This window comes from Mustelus asterias, chromosome 8, assembly GCF_964213995.1.
Source record: "Mustelus asterias chromosome 8, sMusAst1.hap1.1, whole genome shotgun sequence".
Taxonomy (NCBI): Eukaryota; Metazoa; Chordata; class Chondrichthyes; order Carcharhiniformes; family Triakidae; genus Mustelus; species Mustelus asterias.
Genome location: NC_135808.1, coordinates 128,575,198 through 128,597,693, shown reverse-complemented (window position 1 = coordinate 128,597,693; position 22,496 = coordinate 128,575,198). Strand labels below are relative to the sequence as shown.

The window sequence follows — 22,496 nt, the reverse complement described above, 5'->3', positions numbered from 1 at the left end:
AGTGAGGTGACCAGAACTGCACGCAATATTCCAAATGCGGTCTCACCAAGGTCCTGTACAGTTGCAGCATAACCCCACGGCTCTTAAACTCCAACCCCCTGTTAATAAAAGCTAACACACTATATGCCTTCTTCACAGCTCTATCCACTTGAGTGGCAACCTTTAGAGATCTGTGGATATGGACCCCAAGATCTCTCTGTTCCTCCACAGTCTTCAGAACCCTACCTTTGACCCTGTAATCCACATTTAAATTTGTCCTACCAAAATGAATCACCTCACATTTATCAGGGTTAAACTCCATTTGCCATTTTTCAGCCCAGCTTTGCATCCTATCTATGTCTCTTTGCAGCCTACAACAGCCCTCCACCTCATCCACTACTCCACCAATCTTGGTGTCATCAGCAAATTTACTGATCCACCCTTCAGCCCCCTCCTCTAAGTCATTAATAAAAATCACAAAGAGCAGAGGACCAAGCACCGATCCCTGCGGCACTCCGCTAGCAACCTGCCTCCAGTCCGAAAAATTTCCATCCACCACCACCCTCTGTCTTCGATCAGACAGCCAGTTACCTATCCAATCGGCCAACTTTCCCTCTATCCCACACCTCCTTACTTTCATCATAAGCTTTTTAAAAAGCATTTAGATAGTTACATGGGTAAGATGGGTATAGAGGGATATGGGTCAAATGCGGGTAATTGGGATTAGCTTAAGGGTTTAAAAAAAAGGGCGGCATGGACAAGTTGGGCCAAAGGGCCCTGTTGCCATGCTGTAAACCTCTGTGATGCTATGATTCTATGAGATCACAGGTACACAAGTGGAAAATAATTGTTAAAAGTCTCTGAATTAAGTCAGACTCACAATGAAGCTATTGAGCTAACAAGACAGAGTAGGTCAAAACCAACCTAAACCACTGGCAAATCCTCACCCAGATTCTCAAAATAATCATCTGCATAATGCAACATTTGTACCACAGCAGACAGTAGTAAAGCGCTTGTCTTATCATCAAGTTCAAATTCTGTGCAATAGTTTTTCACAGGGAGGATGCACAAAGCTGGGATATTCAGTTGTTTTCCAACTTCCAGCACCTAGAAAAAAAAAGGATACAACTTATTAAGGATACAGCAACACAAAAAAGGCATTTGGATCAAGTCCATCCTTATCCCTAGGAGTATAGTTGTGGCTTAACCCCATTACCTGCCTTTTCCTGTATCCTTACTAACTGTAATTCCCAAACAAGTACGTGCTCCCTTACAACTGTAGAAGTTTACAGCACAACAATAAAGAACAAAGAACAAAATAAATTACAGCACAGGAACAGGCCCTTCAGCCCTCCAAGCCTGCACCGACCATGCTGCCCGAACTAAAACCCCCTACTCTTCCGGGGACCATATCCCTCTATTCCCATCCTATTCATGGATTTGTCAAGACAGCCCTTAAAAGTCACTACCGTATCCGCTTCCACTACCTCCCCCGGCAACGAGTTCCAGGCACCCACTGGCCTCTGTGTAAAAAATCTGCCTCGTACATCTCCTTTAAACCTTGCCCCTCGCACCTTAAACCTATGTCCCCTGGTAATTGACTCTTCCACCCTGGGAAAAAGCTTCTGACTATCCAATCTGTCCATGCCTCTCATAATCTTGTAGACTTCTATCAAGTCTCCCCTCAACCTCCGTCGCTCAAGTGAGAACAAGCCAAGTTTCTCCAACCTTTCCTCATAGCTAATGCCCTCCATACCAGGCAACATCCTGGTAAATCTTTTCTGTACCCTCTCCAAAGCCTCCACATCCTTCTGGTAGTTTGGCAACCAGAATTGAACACTATATTCCAAGTACGGCCTAACTAAGGTTCTATAAATAGTTGTGGACAGAGAAAGAACAGCTGATTTAACAACAATAATGACAATAGTGGCTTTAAAATGGCTTTTCTGGCTGAGAGTTAAGCATGCTGGGACTTTTTTGGTCAGCTTATAGATTAAAACCAGATACAGGTCGTAAAGTTGCATTGTGTACAGCTCTGGTCTGGGAGCTGTGATCTGAAGCTTCCTGCATTGGTCAAATAAGGGAAATTGTTTACATTGACCCAGATATTGTGGCTTTGATTTATATGGCTATTATGTGTGGAGCGTGCGGTTTGAATTAAGCGCAATGGTATCGTTCGCAAGTAATTTCATTGAATGTGCCAGCCATGTGATCGGTTTCTGGTTACATAGTTGGCTGGATGACAGAGAATCTTCCAGAAGCCTGATAAATGTGAGGTGATTCATTTTGGTAGGACTAATTTAAATGTGGATTACAGGGTCAAAGGTAGGGTTCTGAAGACTGTGGAGGAACAGAGAGATCTTGGGGTCCATATCCACAGATCTCTAAAGGTTGCCACTCAAGTGGATAGAGCTGTGAAGAAGGCCTACAGTGTGTTAGCTTTTATTAACAGGGGGTTGGAGTTTAAGAGCCGTGGGGTTATGCTGCAACTGTACAGGACCTTGGTGAGACCACATTTGGAATATTGTGTGCAGTTCTGGTCACCTCACTATAAGAAGGATGTGGAAGCACTGGAAAGAGTGCAGAGGAGATTTACCAGGATGCTGCCTGGTTTGGAGGGTAGGTCTTATGAGGAAAGGTTGAGGTAGCTAGGGCTGTTCTCTCTAGAGCGGAGGAGGCTGAGGGGAGACTTAATAGAGGTTTATAAAATGATGAAGGGGATAGATAGAGTGAACGTTCAAAGACTATTTCCTCGGGTGCATGGAGCTATTACAAGGGGGCATAACTATAGGGTTCGTGGTGGGAGATATAGGAAGGATATCAGAGGTAGGTTCTTTACGCAGAGAATGGTTGGGGTGTGGAATGGACTGCCTGCAGTGATAGTGGAGTCAGACACTTTAGGAACATTTAAGCGGTTATTGGATAGGCACATGGAGCACACCAGGATGATAGGGAGTGGGATAGCTTGATCTTGGTTTCAGATAAAGCTCGGCACAACATCGTGGGCCGAAGGGCCTGTTCTGTGCTGTACTGGTCTATGTTCTATGTTCTAAGCGAGTGGAGAATTGTTGGTAAAAAGACATCTGAGTCTTTGTTTGTCAACAATAACTCAAAGAAAACCTGTACCCTGAAGGGTGCTTCAGAGAAGAAGATAGGTTCTACATCGAGGATATCTCTTGGCCAATGTTTTTCCTAAACTCAGTAGTATCTATTTTCAGTTAAATAGTTAAAGTTGATGTTCAGTTAAAGTTAATTTTCAGTTAAGGGTTAAAGTTCAGAGAGAGTTAAAGTTCAGTAAAGAGTTATGAGTTGCAGCTGTTTATATTTGAGTTGGGACCAAAAGTGTTAAATAAAGAAATAATTGAATTACTGTCCATGTTTGTCTCATTAAACTGGAATGCTTGGAAGGTGTTTAAATTAAAGGCCGAGTAACATAGTGAATCTTATGGATGGCACACACCGCTGCCACCATGCAATGGTGATGAAGGGAATTACTATTTAGGATGGTAAGTGGATTGCAGATCCAGAAGGGTGCTTTGTCCTGGATGGTGTCGAGTTTAGAACCATAGAACCACAGAAAATTACAGCTCAGAAACAGGCCTTTTGGCCCTTCTTGTCTGTGCCAAACCATTTTATGCCTAGTCCCACTGACCTGCACTTGGACCATATCCCTCCACACCCCTCTCATCCATGAACCCGTCCAAGTTTTTCTTAAATGTTAAAAGTGACCCCGCATTTACCACTTTATCCGGCAGCTCATTCCACACTCCCACCACTCTCTGCGTGAAGAAGCCCCCCCTAATCTTCCCTTTAAACTTTTCTCCTTTCACCCTTAACCCATGCCCTCTGGTTTTTTTCTCCCCTAGCCTCAGCGGAAAAAGCCTGCTTGCATTCACTCTATCTATACCCATCAAAATCTTATACACCTCTATCAAATCTCCCCTCAATCTTCTACGCTCCAGGGAATAAAGTCCCAACCTATTCAATCTCTCTCTGTAACTCAGCTTCTCAAGTCCCGGCAACATCCTTGTGAACCTTCTCTGCACTCTTTCAATCTTATTTACATCCTTCCTGTAACTAGGTGACCAAAACTGTACACAATACTCCAAATTCGGCCTCACCAATGCCTTATATAACCTTACCATAACACTCCAACTTTTATACTCAATACTCCGATTTATAAAGGCCAATGTACCAAAGGCACTCTTTACGACCCTATCCACCTGTGACGTCACTTTTAGGGAACTCTGTACCTGTATTCCCAGATCCCTCTGTTCAACTGCACTCTTCAGAGTCCTACCATTTACCCTGTACGTTCTTCTTTGGTTTGTCCTTCCAAAGTGCAATATCTCACACTTGTCTGCGTTAAATTGCATTTGCCATTTTTCAGCCCATTTTTCTAGTTGGTCCAAATCCCTCTGCAAGCTTTGAAAACTTTCCTCACTGTCCACTACACCTCCAATCTTTGTATCATCAGCAAACTTGCTGATCCAATTTACCACATTATCATCCAGATCATTGATATAGATGACAAACAACAATGGACCCAACACCGATCCCTGCGGCACACCACTAGTCACAGGCCTCCACTCAGAGAAGCAATCCTCCACAACCACTCTTCTTCCATTGAGCCAGTTTCTTATCCAATTTACTACCTCCCCATGTATACCTAGCGACTGAACCTTCCTAACTAACCTCCCATGAGGGACCTTGTCAAAGGCCTTGCTGAAATCCAGGTAGACAACATCCACCGCCTTCCCTTCATCCACTTTCCTGGTAACCTCCTCGAAAAACTCTAATAGATTGGTCAAACATGACCTACCACGCACAAAGCCATGTTGACTCTCCCTAATAAGTCCCTGTCTATCCAAATATTTGTAGATCCTATCCCTTATCACACCTTCCAATAACTTGCCCACCACCGACGTCAAACCTACTGGCCGATAATTTCCCGGATTTCTTTTGGAACCTTTTTTAAACAACGGAACAACATGAGCCACCCTCCAATCATCCGGCACCTCCCCCGTGAATACTGACATTTTAAATATGTCTGCCAGGGCCCCTGCAAGTTCAACACTCGCTTCCCTCAAGGTCCGTGGGAATACCCTGTCCGGTCCTGGGGATTTATCCACTCTGATTTGCCTCAAGACAGCGAGCACCTCCTCCCCTTTAATCTGTAAAGGTTCCATGGCCTCCCTACCAGTTTGCCCTATTTCCGTTTCTTGAGTGCTGTTGATTTCCTCCCCTGGAGGATACGAATGAACCAGTTGGCTTTAAACATTCCGCCATTTCATGATCATTAATAATGAGACTAACATTGCTCCGGATTTACTAATTGAATTTAAACCTCCCAGCTACTGTAATGGGATTTGACCCAAGTGTCTGGAAGATTAGTCCAAGCATTTGGATGACGAGAGCAGTAACATTGCTGCATGCTCCCGCCCTTATGAGTTGACTGATGGCACAGTAATTGTCCAGATTGGATTTGTCCAGCTTTTTTCTGCTCAGGAATTACCTGGGCTATTTTCCATACTATTGGATAGATATGAGAGTTGTAGTTGGATTGGAACAGCTTAGCTAGGGGCACTGAAAGTTCTGGAGCTTGAATCTTCATTACCACAGTCAGGGTGACCTACTCTCTTCCACCTTCTTCCGTCGGGAAAAAGATACAAAGGTCTGAGATCACGTACCAACCGACTCAAGAACAGCTTCTTCCCTGCTGCCAACAGGCTTCTGAATGGACCCACCTTGTATTAAGTTGATCTTTCCCTACACCCTAGCTGTCTGCAATATTCCATTCTGCACTCTCTTTCTTTCTCTATCAACGGTATGCTTTGTCTGTATAGCGCGCAAGATACGATACTTTTCACTGTATCCCAATACACGTGACAATAATAAATCAAATCAAAAAGCCTTTGCTATATCTCATGCTTTCAAACAATTTTTTCTATCTTGTGCAGTACATCAGGTTGGCTGAAGACTGGTGTCTGTGATGCTGGGAATTACAGGAAGGATCATCCAGTCAGCACTTCAGGCTGAAGGAGCCTGCAAGTACTTTCACAATCATGTCGTTTGCACTGATGTGTTGGGCTCCCCATCGTTGGCCTCCTCCTCCAGTTAGTTGGGATTTTCCACCATCATTCAAGACTGGATGTGGCAGGACGGCAGAGCTTCGATCGATTCTGTTGATTGTGGAATTGCCTAACTCCATCTATTACATGCTGCTTCCTGTATTTTAACTTTCACCAGGTTGACAACTCATTTTTAGGTATGCCTGGTGGCTGTTGCTGCAGTGCTCTCCTACACTCCCCATTCAAGAAGGATGGTAGGGTGAGGGGTAGGCCACGCCACGAGGTTATAGATTGTGGTTGAATACAATTCTGCTGCTTTCATGGCCCACATGCCTCATTGGTGCCTATGTGTGAGCTACTCGATCTGTAACACCGTATTAGGAGGGCCACACAACAAGATGGAGGTAGTCCTCAGTATGAAGATATGAACTTTGTCTCTACAAGAACTGTGCAGTTGTCTTTTCTACCAATACTGCTACTGACCAATGCATCTGCAACAGATAGATTGATGAGGATGAGGTCAAACTTACTTTTTCTTCTTGTTAATTCTTTCACCACTTTCAGCTGTCAAAGTCTTAGACCATAAGACATAGGAGCAGAATTAGGCCACTCGGCCCATCGAGTCTGCTCTGCCACTCAATCATGGCTGATATTAGTCTTACAGTCAATAATGGGAGTATCAAGCCACTACTGATGATGGACATTGGAGGTCCTCAACCACAGTACATTCTGTGTCCGCCCTAACCCCTCCACTCAGTGCCTCTTCCAAGTGGTGCTCACTATGGAGACGTACAGATTCATGACTTGAGATGTGGAAGGAGAGGAGGTGCTGGGATGCAGTAGGTGGAAATCAGTGGTATCATTCAGTTCCTATGTTTGACCTGATGTCATGAGACTATAATGATTAATAGTCACTGTTGAGGACTCCCAAGGCAACTCCCTCCTGACTATATACCACTGTATATAGGTGTTCCGCAAAGTAGTCACCCAGTTTGGGCTCCCTGGTGTAGGGGAGACCACATTGTGAGGAGTGAATATGGCAGTCTAAATTGAAAGAAGTCCACATCTCTTGGAAGAAGTATATGAGCCTTCGACAGTGAGGAGAGAGAAAGTAAAGGATGGATGTTACATCTCCTGTGCTTGCATGGAAATGTGTGGTTGGAAGAGCGCAAAGCACTGGGGTGATAGAGGAGTGGGTGAGGATGTCAGAGTGGGAATAGAACATAGAACATAGAACATAGAACATTACAGCGCAGAACAGGCCCTTCGGCCCACGATGTTGCACCGACCAGTTAAAAAAAAAACTGTGACCCTCCAACCTAAACCAATTTCTTTTCGTCCATGAACCTATCTACGGATCTCTTAAACGCCCCCAAACTAGGCGCATTTACTACTGATGCTGGCAGGGCATTCCAATCCCTCACCACCCTCTGGGTAAAGAACCTACCCCTGACATCGGTTCTATAACTACCCCCCCTCAATTTAAAGCCATGCCCCCTCGTGCTGGATTTCTCCATCAGAGGAAAAAGGCTATCACTATCCACCCTGTCTAAACCTCTAATCATCTTATATGTTTCAATAAGATCCCCTCTTAGCCGCCGCCTTTCCAGCGAAAACAATCCCAAATCCCTCAGCCTCTCCTCATAGGATCTCCCCTCCATACCAGGCAACATCCTGGTAAACCTCCTCTGCACCCTCTCCAAAGCCTCCACATCCTTCCTGTAATGTGGGGACCAGAACTGCACACAGTACTCCAAGTGCGGCCGCACCAGAGTTGTGTACAGTTGCAACATAACGCTACGACTCCTAAATTCAATCCCCCTACCAATAAACGCCAAGACACCATATGCCTTCTTAACAACCTTATCTACTTGATTCCCAACTTTCAGGGATCTATGCACACATACACCTAGATCCCTCTGCTCCTCCACACTATTCAAAGTCCTCCCGTTAGCCCTATACTCAACACATCTGTTATTCCTACCAAAGTGAATTACCTCACACTTCTCCGCATTAAACTCCATCCGCCACCTCTCGGCCCAACTTTGCAACCTGTCTAAGTCTTCCTGCAAACTACGACACCCTTCCTCACTGTCTACCACACCACCGACTTTGGTGTCATCAGCAAATTTGCTAATCCACCCAACTATACCCTCATCCAGATCATTAATAAATATTACAAACAGCAGTGGCCCCAAAACAGATCCCTGAGGTACACCACTTGTAACCGCACTCCATGATGAATATTTACTCTTCAGAATGCTATGGACGAGGGAGTCTAGATGCAGACTCAGGGACCATGCCCCCACTAAACCAAATTTCCACACACTAGTCAAATCTGCATTCAGGCGAAGCTGTTCTGTGCTAACCTTCTTATTATTAATTCAATTACCATGTTTTCATTCTTAGTTTAAGTCAATGCCCAAGTTAAAATAGAAATAAAGAGAAATATTCCCCAACCACTTACCTTCATACGACATCACGCTTTCCTTCAAGGAATGTCAAATTCTTACCTTGAACACTAACAAGTCACAGTGTGAATGGAGAGGCTATTCAAACTGGCAATATAGTAGAGCTTGTACCTTTTTTTCAATGAGTTTACTCTGATAAACATTTGTCACATCTTTCACAAGCAAAGGACATACTTCATCCACTTTTGTTAATAAAACCATCTGTGGTATCTCTGCAGTATAAAAGAAATCATTATATTTAGCAGATCCCATGGTATTGCTCACAATGGGCAGAATCCTCTCCCTGCAGAAGACTTTCGGGTGTTGGGGCTCTGTGCCAATTTTGACCCCGAAGGGGCCTGAGTCCAGCTCGCTTGTGTTCTACTGGACGGTAGCCAACTCTCAGGGAGAACTAGCAAGGTGAGAAGACCAATCGGTTTGGCGGAGTCTGTGAGTATTTGACAACCCTACTTGGAGAGGTTTAAAGTTTAGTTTAAAGTTTAGTGTTCGTGTCACAAGTAGGTTGACATTATCACTGCAATGAAGTTAGTGTGAAAATCCCCTAGTCGCCACACTCCGGTGCCTGTTTGAGTACACTGAGGGAGAATTTAGCATGGCCTATGCAGCAGCGCATCTTTCGGACTGTGGCAAGCTGAAGATTGGATAAGCTACTAAAAGTGGGCTTTGCCAGGACATCATGGCCTTTTGCCGCGGGTGTGGCCCTGTGGCTCCGAGGGAGTGAAATAAAAGAGGTCTTGCTGGCCCTCTGGCCTGCCACTGAGAGGATCTGTCCAGGAGCCTGACAGGCCTGTTGTGATAACCCCGATGGAGAAGCACTAATTGATCTCCCTGGGGGGACTCAGTCTGGACAGGCCCCTCGCCTGTGATCGAGGGAACTCGTACTCAATGAGCCCCACAGGGAGACGAATTAGTGATTCCCCCATGGGATTCCCCAAGGACTCATGGGGGTTACCACACCCGTCCACCTTCAGGAAGATCCTGACAGCATCAACTTATTCCTGAGTGGTCACTTCATTGATGCTAATTAACCACCCGCCATAGTCAGAGGGCACCCCAATGCCAGAGAAATCCTGCCTTCCGGCAAGGTTTCTCAGAGGCGGGGATGCATCTGGAAGCAGCTGCCCGATACAAGATATCTCAATTTTGCCCCAAACACGTCTCCAGGGCGATTAGGAAGATTTCACCCATTAAGTAAGGAGAGCAGTATCATTTCATATAAGATTTGATTCGTTATTTTGCTGTTAAGATAAATCTGTGCGCTACCAGATCCCAATCCTTTAACACTGCAAAGATTAATTGCTGTTGGTAAGCACGTCTCGATACTTGCTATTGACATGAACATGTCTTTATAGGTTTGGAGCAGCTTATAAATACCACCTCCTGCGCAAACTGGTGGCACAGTGGTCATCATTGAAACATAGAATCCCTGCAGTGCAGAAGGAGGCCATTTGGCCCATTGAGTCTGCACCGACTACAATCCCACCCAGGCCCTATTCCCGTAACCCCACATATTTACCCTGCTAATCCCCCTAACACTAGGGTCAATTTAACATGGCCAATCAACCTAACCCACACAACTTTGAGCTGTGGGAAGAAACTGGAGCACTCGGAGGAAACTCACGCAGACACGGGGAGAACGTGTAGATTCCACACGGACAGTGGCACAAGGCGGAATTGAACCTGGGTCCCTGGTGCTGTCATAGAAACCCTACAGTACAGAAAGAGGCCATTCGGCCCATCGAGTCTGCACCGACCACAATCCCACCCAGGCCCTACCCCCATATCTACCCACTAATCCACGCATCTCAGGACAATTTTTAGCATAGCCAATCAACCTAACCCACACATCTTTGGACTGTGGGAGGAAACCGGAGCACCCGGAGGAAACCCACGCAGACACGAGGAGAATATGCAAACTCCACACAGACAGTGACCCAAGCCGGGAATCGAACCCAGGTCCCTGGAGCTGTGAAGCAGCAGTGCTAACTACTGGGATGAGGAAACAAGGTTCAGATGGCTCGATTGAGGGTTACAAGTTAGCAAAGAATGAGCTGAAAAAGGGGCTTAGGAGAGCTAGGAGGGGACATGAGAAGTCCTTGGTGGGTCGGATCAAGGAAAACCCCAAGGCTTTTTATTCTCATGTGAGGAATAAAAGAATGACCAGGGTGAGGTTAGGGCCGGTCAAGGACAGTAGTGGGAACTTGTGTATGGAGTCAGTAGAGATAGGCGAGGTGATGAATGAATACTTTTCTTCAGTGTTCACCAAGGAGAGGGGCCATGTTTTTGAGGAAGAGAAGGTGTTACAGGCTAATAGGCTGGAGGAAATAGATGTTCGGAGGGAGGATGTCCTGGCAGTTTTGAATAAACTGAAGGTCGATAAGTCCCCTGGGCCTGATGAAATGTATCCTAGGATTCTTTGGGAGGCAAGGGATGAGATTACAGAGCCTTTGGCTTTGATCTTTGGGTCCTCACTGTCCACGGGGATCGTGCCAGAGGACTGGAGAATGGCGAATGTTGTTCCTCTGTTTAAGAAAGGGAATAGAAATGACCCTGGTAATTATAGACCGGTTAGTCTTACTTCGGTGGTTGGTAAATTGATGGAAAAGGTCCTTAGGGATGGGATTTACGACCATTTAGAAAGATGCGGATTAATCCGGGATAGTCAGCACGGATTCGTGAAGGGCAAGTCGTGCCTCACAAATTTGATAGAATTTTTTGAGGAGGTAACCAAGTTTGTTGATGAAGGTAGGGCAGTTGATGTCATATACATGGATTTTAGTAAGGCATTTGATAAGGTCCCCCATGGTCGGCTTATGATGAAAGTGAGGAGGTGTGGGATAGAGGGAAAGTTGGCCGATTGGATAGGTAACTGGCTGTCTGATCGAAGACAGAGGGTGGTGGTGGATGGAAAATTTTCGGATTGGAGGCAGGTTGCTAGCGGAGTGCCACAGGGATCAGTGCTTGGTCCTCTGCTCTTTGTGATTTTTATTAATGACTTAGAGGAGGGGGCTGAAGGGTGGATCAGTAAATTTGCTGATGACACCAAGATTGGTGGAGTAGTGGATGAGGTGGAGGGCTGTTGTAGGCTGCAAAGAGACATAGATAGGATGCAAAGCTGGGCTGAAAAATGGCAAATGGAGTTTAACCCTGATAAATGTGAGGGGATTCATTTTGGTAGGACTAATTTAAATGTGGATTACAGGGTCAAAGGTAGGGTTCTGAAGACTGTGGAGGAACAGAGAGATCTTGGGGTCCATATCCACAGATCTCTAAAGGTTGCCACTCAAGTGGATAGAGCTGTGAAGAAGGCCTACAGTGTGTTAGCTTTTATTAACAGGGGGTTGGAGTTTAAGAGCCGTGGGGTTATGCTGCAACTGTACAGGACCTTGGTGAGACCACATTTGGAATATTGTGTGCAGTTCTGGTCACCTCACTATAAGAAGGATGTGGAAGCGCTGGAAAGAGTGCAGAGGAGATTTACCAGGATGCTGCCTGGTTTGGAGGGTAGGTCTTATGAGGAAAGGTTGAGGGAGCTAGGGCTGTTCTCTCTGGAGCGGAGGAGGCTGAGGGGAGACTTAATAGAGGTTTATAAAATGATGAAGGGGATAGATAGAGTGAATGTTCAAAGACTATTTCCTCGGGTGGATGGAGCTATTACAAGGGGGCATATCTATAGGGTTCGTGGTGGGAGATATAGGAAGGATATCAGAGGTAGGTTCTTTACGCAGAGAGTGGTTGGGGTGTGGAATGGACTGCCTGCAGTGATAGTGGAGTCAGACACTTTAGGAACATTTAAGCGGTTATTAGATAGGCACATGGAGCACACCAGGATGATAGGGAGTGGGATAGCTTGATCTTGGTTTCAGATAAAGCTCGGCACAACATCGTGGGCTGAAGGGCCTGTTCTGTGCTGTACTGTTCTATGTTCTATGTTCACTGTGCCACCTAGCACAGCTGCCTCACAGCACCAGGTTCGATTCCCAGCTTGGGTCATTGTCTGTGCGGAGTCTGCACATACTGCCCGTGTCTGCATGGGTTTCCTCCGGGTGCTCTGGTTTCCTCCCACAGTCTGAAAGAGGTGCCAGTTAGGTGCATTGGCCATGCTAAATTCTCCCTCAGTGTACCCATACAGGTGCAGGAGTGTGACGACCAGGGGGTTTTCACTGTAACTTCATTGCAATGTTAATGTGAGCCTACTTGTGACACTAACAAATAAACTTGAAAAGAAGGCAGAAGGAAATTGTTGACTTGCCTTCTGATTTTTGATATTTTTGAAAAATGTGAAATATTCCTGGGCGATGAAGCTTTCTAACTTAAGTACCACCATTGGTGGCACAGTGGTTGGCACTGCTGCCTCACAGCACCAGGGTCCCAGGTTTAATTCTGGCCTCGGGTGACTGTGTGCAGTCTGCACACAGTCCTCTGGTTTCCTCTGGGTGCTCCTGTTTCCTCCCACACTCCAAAGATGTGCGGGTTAGGTTGATTGGCCATGCTAAATTGTGCCTTAGTGTCAGGGGGATTGGCAGGGTAAACATGTGTGCTTATGGGAATAGGGCCTGGGTGGGATTGTGGTCGGTGCAGACTTGATGAGCCAAAAGGCCACCTTCTGCACTATAAGGATTCTATGAAGTATGGAAATACAAGCTAGATAGCGTCAGACAAAGCATGGGAAAATTCTAGTGGATAATCAGGATAATAAATTGGTATCAGTGCGATTGTTGCGTTTCATTACTGGCTGCAATTTGGACTTAGAATATTCTGAACTACACTCACCCAATTTATTAATCTGTGATCGAATGGCGCACATTTTCTTTTCCATTGCAGGGGAGAGGATGGTGGGTTTGTTTGCATCAATCACATATACAACGCAGTGTATCCTCTCGGCAATTGCTGGCGACTTTATGTAGCCTTTTGTATCAGCTTGAATTGGAGAAGCTGCATTAAACTGCAAGAAAAAGAACCTGATGTTAAAATGATACATTTTATATCCATTCTCAGGGTTTGGGCATCAGTGACAAGGCTGGCATTTATTATCCATCCCGTTTTCTCTCGACGTAGCATTCTTCCTGAACCACTTGGAGGTGATGGCGTTCCCATGCACCTTCTTAGCGGTGGAGGTCGCACATTATAGAGATGTTGCTAAAGAAGTCTTGGTGACTTGCTAAATGCATCCTCTACATAGTGCACTCTACCACCACTGTAGACTGGAGGCTGGAGAGATAGATATTTAACCCGGGCTAGCGGGCTGCTTTGTCCTGGATGGTGCCGAGCTTCTTGAGCTCATTTGCATCTGGACCCATCCAGGCAAGTAGAGAGCATTTCACTAACACCTGACTTGTGCCTTGCAGATGCAAGAAGGCTGTGGAGGTCAACCAATCAAAGAACAAAGTACAGCACAATAACAGGCCCTTTAGCCCTGCAGGGGTTTTTCGAGTACAGGAGCAGGGATGTGTTGTTGCAATTATACAGGGCCTTGGTGAGGCCACACCGAGAATATTGTTTTGGTCTCTTTTTCTGAAGAAGGATGTTCTTGCTCTCGAGGGAGTGCAGCAAAGGTTTGCCAGGCTGATTCCAGGGATGGCGGGACTGATGTACGAAGAGAGATTGATTAGGTTAGGATTGTTTTCGCTGGAGTTCAGATGAATGAGGGGGGGGTTTCATACAGACTTATAAAATTCTAATAGGACTAGACAGGGTAGACGCAGGAAGGATGCTCCCGATGGTGGGGGAGTCCAGAACCAGGGGTCACAGTCTGAGGATTCGGGGTAGACCATTTAGGACGGAGGTGAGGAGACATTTCTTCACCCAAAGAGTGGTGAGCCTGTGGAATTCATTACCACAGGAAGTAGCTGATGGCAAAACATTGAACGTACTCAAGAGGCGGCTGGATATAGCACTTGGGGCGAATGGGATCAAAGGTTATGGGGAGAAAGCAGGATTAGCCTATTGAGGTGGACGATCAGCCATGATTGTGATGAATGGTGGAGCAGGCTCGAAGGGCCGAATGGCCTCCTCCTGCTCCTATCTTCTCTGTTTCTATGCTTGGAGTCGAGCTAGTCAAGCAATTGTACCCACTCAAATAGCACTAATTCCCGGCAGTGCCATTGATCGCTCCTCTACTTGTGTAGAGTGTGCAGATCGCAAAATGGAATGAGTGCTCTGCTGCTACAGAACAGGATACCTGATATTTTTTCGGAACGTGTCCTTTGATGATGTTGATAATATCATCAGTGTGTATCCCTGATTCTGTGCCTTCTGCAAGCCCCATTGTATCAGACAGGATAAGAGGCATAGATGTGTCATCCTTGTCTCCTCTGAAGGAGAATGTGGAGTACTGCAATTAAACAAAGATACCAGGCTGTAAGATTGCACTGTCAACATGAAATCACCTCCGACAGTAAAACAATTAAAATGAATAGTGGGAAAATTCGCAAAAGTGAATAATTGTACCTCAGTAAAATAATGCATCTCACTGGCCTTCCGGCACGCTGGCACAGTGGGTTAGCACTGCTGCCTCACTGCGCCAGGGACCCGGGTTCGATTCCCGGCCTTGGGTCACTGTCTGTGCGGAGTCCGCAACGTTCTCCTCGTGTCTGCGTGGGTTTCCTCCGGGTGCTCCGGTTTCTTCCCACACTCCAAAGATGGGCGGGTTAGGCGGATTGGCCATGATAAATTGCCCCTTACTGTCAGGGGGACTAGCTAGGGTAAATGTATGGAGATATGGGGATAGAGCCTGGGTGGGATTGTGGCCAGTGCGGATGCGATGGGCCAAATGGCCTCCTTCTGCACTGTAGAATTCTATGATTTTATGATTCCACCATCCCAGTAAATTAGGACAATTAATAACCATAGACCGTGAGGGCCCCTCGATGTCTCTCTGGTGAGTCAAGTAATTGTGTTGTTGACTAATCATAGCAATCATTTAGACAACAACACAACGGAACACAAAAACAGATGAAAATGACTCTGTTGCCAAAATGCATTAATTCACACTTCTCTGTACCACATTCGATCTGCCACTGCAGGCAACTGGTATCATCTCACTGTTTGCTACACCTCTACAAGTTGGGTCTTTGGTATATTGTGCTTGGATTCTTATATCTAAGTCAATAGATGTCCCACAGCAGATTTCCCACCCTCAAGGAGATTAGTGAACCTGATAGGCGGGATTTCCCACCTTCGGGGTGAGCAAGGTCAACAGACCATTCCATGGTCCGCCCCTCGCCTGCCCCGATTCCCGTGACGGGCGGGATGGTAAAATTTGCCCCAATGGGTTTTTACGGCAATTGATGATAGTTTCGTGGTTACCGCAACTGAGACTAGTTTTATATTCCAGATTTTTAAGGCAAGGATAGGTAAATTTTTGAACAGTAAAGGAATTAAGGGTTATGGTGAGCGGGCGGGTAAGTGGAGCTGAGTCCATGAAAAGATCAGCCATGGTCTTATTGAATGGCAGAGAAGGCACGAGGGGCCAGATGGCCGACTCCTATGTTCTTATTTGTGAATTCAATTCAAATTCCAACCGGTGTGATTTGAATCCATGTTCCCTAAGCATTCACTTGGGCCTCTGGGTTACTATTCAGTGATGTTGCCACTGCATCACCACACCTCCACTTTAATTAATATTGGTCAAAAATATATCACTGGCACAGTGGGTTAGCACTGCTGCCTCACAGTGCCAGGGACCGGGGTTTGATTCCCAGCCCGGGTCACCATCTGTGTGGAGTCTGCACGTCATCCCCGTGTCTGCGTGGGTTTCCTCCAGGTGCTCCAGTTTCCTCCCACAGTCCAAATGATGTGCTGGTTAGGTGCATTGGCCATGTTAAATTCTCCCTCAGTGTACGCGAACAGGTGCAGGAGTGAGGCCACTAGGGGATTTTCTCAGTAACTTCAGTGCAGTGTTAATGTAAGCCTACTTGTGATACTAATAAATAAACTTCAAACATTAAAAGCCAGGCTCCTAGCACTGAACCTTGGGGAACGCACCATCCTCAAATAACCATTTACTTCGATTCCCTGTTTTCTGCACTTCAGCAATTTTTCTAAGTCCAAGTTGACATTGACTAGGAAAATAAATCTTGGGCCCAGCTGCTTCCTCTGTTTACAAACCCCTTATCCCAGCATCAACAAGTACCCCCAACCCCACCCCTCCATTCTTCTCTCCTTAACCACCGCCACCACCTTTACCCTTCCCCCTCACTTCCTTTGGATGCCGGAATTGGGAACCGTAGTCACAGTGGGACCAAGCTGTTTTAAAGTTTATTTATTAGTGTCATGAGTAGGCTCACATTAACACTGCAATGAAGTCACTGTGAAAATCCCCGAGTCGCCACATGGGTACAGAGGGAGAATTTAGCACAGCCAACGCACCTAACCAGCGCATCTTTCTGACTAGGGGAGGAAACCCTCCCAGACACGGGGACAACGTTCAGACTCCACACAGACAGTGACCCAAGCCAGGAATCGAACCCGGGTCCCTGGTGCTGTGAGGCAGCAGTGCTAACCACTGTGCCACCATGCCATGCTATTCAGACTTAGAAAATGTTCTTGGTTTTTGTACTCCATTCCTGTTTAGAAAGCCCTCTAAAAGCTCAAGATTTCAGTATGATACATTTTACAACCATGGCTTCGTCAGAGAATTACAAACACCTTGGTCGCTTTCATATTAAGCAACCAGTTCTACTTCTATGAGCCTGGCCTATGCAATATGTGGACTGAAAAACCCAAAAGACCTGAACCAAAAGCACTGCAAACAATGATCCCATGTACAAATGAGAATGTCTTGAACTAACAGTGACATATTCTATTGGTGCATGATTCCCTCTTCTCCCTTGGCCAAGTGCTCCCAGGCACTGAGCCTTCGATCGCACACACCTCAATTTTGTTAACCAGCCTTTTATGTGGCAATTTGCCAAAAACTTTCTTACAATTTATGTAGACAACATCCATTGCACCCCCTTCATCAATCCTCCCTGTAACATCATCAAACAATTCAATTAGATTCATCAAGCAAGGTCTGTCTGTTACAAATCCATACTGGCTCTCCTTAATTAACTCAAACCTCTCCAATGCCTGTTAATGTGTTCCTTATTTTTGCCTGTTGTTAATTTTGGGAATTGTGTCACTTTTGCCACTCTCCAAATCCTCTGGCACCTCCCCCATGCCTAGAGAAGATTGGAAGATTCTGGAAAGCCCTTCTACTATAGAATCCTATAGAAGGAGGCCATTCAGCCCATCGAGTCTGCGCCGACCACAATCCCACCCAGGCCCTATCCCCATAACCCTATGCATTTACCCCAGCTCATCCCCCTGCCACTAAGGGGCAATTTAGTGTGGCCAATCCACCTAACCCACACATCTTTGTGCTATCTCCATAAGAAAATTAAAAACAACACCTTCCTTCTGGCTGTGTTTCTAGGATTACCGTTTTTGTGTTGTTCATTGCTCCAGCCAAAACGCGATTGGTGGCATGGCTACGGAAAATCGAATTGACCGAGTTGATAAAGCTGGATTTTCCTCCTCCAATTGGTCCAATTAGTAAAATCCTGGCCTTAGGCACAGAGCTTATGTATGGTTTATAGCTCTCGACTGATCTTTTATTCCTGTTAGAAAGAACATTTATATTAATGAAGACCAGAATTGCTATGATTCATTCAACAAATCTCCCTTCGCATCATCCACAGTGAGTTATTTTATTCATTCGTGGGACATGGGACATCGCTGGCTGGCCAGCATTTATTACCCATCCCTAGTTGCCATTGGAGGACAGTTGAGAGTCAACCACATTGCTGTGGCTCTGGAGTCACATGTAGGCCAGACCAGGTAAGGACGTTAGTGAACCAGATGGGTTTTTCCGACAATCGACAATGGTTTCATGGTCATCAGTAGATTCTTAATTCCAGACATTTTTTAATCAAATTCAAATTCCACCATCTGCAGTGGCGGGATTCGAATCTGGATCCCCCAGAACATCAGCTGAGTTTCTGGATTAATAGTCGAGCGATAATACCACGAGGCCATCGTCTCCCCACAATATGATGAATTGAATGATCTGCTTGTTGATCCTTCCAGGAGCATCTGGACAGAAGCCCAGTTTTAACAACTGGTAGCGAATGCTGGGAATGAACGCCATTTTGAGGCCAGGGTATCACTTCCATCGCCCTGGCATCCTGCAAGTAACAAGCCGGCAAGCAGCTGGTTGTGGGAGGGTGGAAAAACAGCTGTCTCTCTGGCACTGGTTGGCAATCTGTGTTGGTTGGAGGTACGGGAGGTGATCTTCAGATGGCCAATGAAGCTGAGAGTTCCTTTGTGGGCCCAAGAGTTGCACTCCCCTGTCCCTGATCTAACCAAAAAACAAAGAGTAGATATCATCGCCTGTGACAAATGGGAATGGGTTCAGGTTCCATCCAAAGATTTTCAACACATTGGGCCCTTTATCACATTCAACCCTTCCAGCAAAGAAAACATTAACAGCCCTGTAAATAAATGGTGCACCGGGTTGTTACTGCAATAAATGGACCAGAAACAGCCTTCCTAATTGCTCTTAAATGGGAGGTAGATGCACAATTAAAAAATTAACTTCTTGAAAGGCAATGGGAAGATGACCAAGAAGTTGAGAGCAAATAGTAAGTTATTTCAGGAAATAGAGTCAGGTAAATGGTAGGCGGTATAATGTCTTGTCTTCATAGAATCCCTACGGTACAGAAAGAGGCCATTCGGCCCATTGAGTCTGCACCGACCACAATCCCACCCAGGCCCTACCCCCATATCCACCCACTAATCTCCCTACCCATCTCAGGACACTAAGGGCAATTTTTTTTTTAGCATGGCCAATCAACCTAACCTGCCCATCTTTGGACTGGTGGGAGGAGACTGGAGCACCCGGAGGAAACCCATGCAGACACAAGGAGAATGTGCAAACTCCACACAGACAGTGACCCAAGCCGGGAATCGAACCCAGGTCCCTGGAGCTGTGAAGCAGCAGTGCTAACCACTGTGCTACCGTGCCGCCCTTGAGGATAAAGGATGGGCATTTCAGCAAGGTGACTGATCGAGAACTGTTGACACCTTTGCAAGAGTAAAACTGAAAACTCACAAGTAAAAAAGGATCATGGCCAAATTCAACTAAAATATCTATCAGTTTAATGGGTTCAGAGCCTAAGCACTGAAGCCCAAGATGCAAAATAATAAATACTTATGTTTTTAAATGCTGATTGAGGGTTGATCTATTAAATAAGCAGAAATGTCCATGAAGGAACTTACCTTGACCTATGATTTATATCTCTCCAGGGAGTGTTTAACACTGGAAAAGACAGGTAAATCAAAAATCAAACTTAGTGCCAAAAAATTATTTTACAAACATACTTTGTAAGTCAAAAGAGTTCTTCTTACCTTCCACGCGGTAAACTTCACATTCTAAAAGATCTACATCATCGCCAAACAGGTCATTTTTATTAAAACTGTAGGAGGGGCTAGATTTGCATTTGATCGTCTTGCCGCCAGCCAAAAACACAAGGCTGTTCCCGAAATTGGGGCCGTGCTCCAGACTATTACAAATTGCCAAGGTACCTGCTTTCACAGCAAACTTCAGTGGCCTTTCCCCCAACTCGCTGCTGGTTAGTCGAAAGAGAAAAGCATCGTTGTCGTACTTATTTCCATTGGTGACAAAATCTTCACTAGTGTAACCTCCGAAAGTGTAACCATTGTTGTACCCGACAGTTAATGTTGGCCCTTGTCCATCACATTTAGCATGGAAAGCGTTCGCACTGAATCCATGGACACTCGCTTTGTAGAGTAAATGCAAGTTTATTTTCCCGAAAAACTGGAACAATTGTTTCTGATCTTCTGCTGTGAGCTGTGATGTTACCTTAGACATGCTGAAACCTAGAAACATTTGATCAAAATCAGTTTCATTCAAGATAACAAGTGGATTTTAGCCTGCCTGTTACATAATATTTAATGAAAGGAAACTATGGCGGGTTGTATAAGGGCCGTGCAATTCTTCTTGGAAGACTTTACTTGCTTAGGCCTGGAATCCTGCCCCAGTTGGGGCAGGATTCTGATGTCAGCTACCATTCTGGGTCGGGAACCCAGCGGTGGCCTTGGAGGTGACCAATTAAGAAGTCACCTCAGGGTGCCTCATCCAATGAAGATCAGTGGGTGGACCGGGAAGTGGGAGACCAAATCAAAGAGGCTTGCGGTGACGTGTAGTTCACCCAGAGACAGTCAGGAAAGCTTGCAAATTCTCCTTGCGTCTGTGTGGGTTTCCTCTGGCTGTTTTGGTTTCTTCCCACAGTCCAAAGGCAGGTTAGGTGGATTGGTCACGATAACTTGTCCCCGAGTGTCCAAAGATGTGTAGGTTAGGTGGATTGGCCATGCTAAATTGTCCCTGAGTGTCCAAAGTTTGTAGGTTAGGTAGATTAGCGGGATAAATGTGAAGGGCTATAGGGATAGGTCCAGGGTTACAGGGTTGGGGCCAGGGTAAGATGCTCCATTGGAGAGTCAGTGCAGAAGAATAGCCTGCTTCTGCATTGTAGGGATTCTTTTATGCTTGCTCCAAAAAACAAATTCAAATTGAAATCAATTCATGGTTCCCAGAAGAGAGCCAAGCAAGAGGGGAGGCGATAGCCTAGTGGTATTATCGCTAGACTATTAATCTAGAAACTCAGCTAATGTTCTGGGGACCTGGGTTCGAATCCTGTCACAGCAGATGGTGGAATTTGAATTTAATCAAAAATATCTGGAATTAAGAATCTACTGATGACCATGAAACCATTGTCGATTGTCGGAAAAACCCATCTGGTTCACTAATGTCCTTTGGTGAAGGAAATCTGTTGTCCTTCCCCCGTCTGGCCAACATGTGACTCCAGAGCCACAGCAATGTGGTTGACTCTCAACTGCCCTCCAAGGGCAACAAGAAATGGGCAATAAATACTGGCCAGCCAGAAAGGCCAATGTCCCATGAATAAAAAAAACCTAATCTGACAAGATCGGGGCAAGCTGACATCTTGCACTTGATCTGAAATAAGACTTTTTGTGAGAAATGTTTACGAGATTCACTCGGCGAGTTGCTTGAATCAGGAAATACACTGCGGCCAAAGTTGCTGCTAGCAACAGTTGCAGCACAAAAAACACAGTCACCCACAACCACACACTGTCACCACAGCCTGGGGAAGAGAAAACTGCAGGGTAAAATTACCAATTTACCAGAATATGAACAGAGGCGCAGACGGAATCCTCAACTGGTTCTGACTTCAAGAACTGTGTGTTGTTTCAAGAGACCAGGAAAATGAAACTGACGAGAAAATGCGGAAACTCAGCCAGACGCGACTTACCCCAGGTCCCGAAACTGCACCGAGTTCAAATACATTCCAACAAGAAATGTTCTGCTCAGTCCCGCCTTCTATAACCTCATGTAAATCAAAGGGCCAATACGAGTAAAACAACACACCGAAAAACTAGCAGTCATTCGTTCTGTTCACCGAAACGTGATAAAAATGTTTTCAAAAAAATTACAGTGAGGAGTGTGTTATATATTTACGGGGGGCGGGGGGGGGGGTGTTAATATTTATAGCGTGTGGAGGGTGTTAATATTCAGTGTGTGGAGTGTGTTAATATTTACAGTGAGTGTGGAGTGCGTTAATATTTACAGGGGGTGTGGAGTGTGTTAATATTTACAGTGAGTGTGGAGTGTGTTAATATTTACAGTGAGTGGGGAGTGTGGTAATATTTACAGGGGGTGTGGAGTGTGTTAATATTTACAGTGAGTGGGGAGTGTGGTAATATTTACAGGGGGTGTGGAGTGTGTTAATATTTACAGGGGGTGTGGAGTGTGTTAATATTTACAGTGAGTGTGGAGTGTGTTAATATTTACAGGGGGTGTGGAGTGTGTTAATATTTACAGTGAGTGTGGAGTGTGTTAATATTTACAGTGAGTGTGGAATGTGTTAATATTTACAGGGGATGTGGAGTGTGT

At 45.6% G+C, this 22,496-nt stretch overlaps 1 protein-coding gene across 1 annotated transcript; it reads right to left on the bottom strand.

Moving 5' to 3' along the window:
- Positions 1-626: 626 nt before the first annotated feature.
- LOC144497983 (interferon-induced protein 44-like) lies at positions 627-21,843 on the bottom strand. Its single transcript, XM_078219447.1, has 8 exons — positions 21,728-21,843; positions 19,913-20,404; positions 19,784-19,823; positions 17,946-18,123; positions 14,703-14,855; positions 13,295-13,466; positions 8,633-8,733; positions 627-1,086 (listed from the first exon to the last, which is right to left on the bottom strand). The coding sequence occupies exons 2-8, from the start codon at positions 20,394-20,396 to the stop codon at positions 904-906; spliced, it is 1,311 nt and encodes a 436-aa protein (XP_078075573.1). The 5' UTR covers positions 20,397-20,404; positions 21,728-21,843; the 3' UTR covers positions 627-903.
- Positions 21,844-22,496: the final 653 nt, after the last annotated feature.

Excerpts from the sequence above, each read along its gene's own strand:
- LOC144497983 (XM_078219447.1), bottom strand. The coding sequence starts at position 20,396 with ATGTCTAAGGTAACATCACAGCTCACAGCAGAAGATCAGAAACAATTG. Across the intron at positions 8,734-13,294 it reads ATCACAGATTAATAAATTGG|AGATACCACAGATGGTTTTA; the intron begins GTGAGTGTAGTT and ends TTTATACTGCAG. Across the intron at positions 1,087-8,632 it reads GTAAACTCATTGAAAAAAAG|GTGCTGGAAGTTGGAAAACA; the intron begins GTACAAGCTCTA and ends TTTTTTTTCTAG.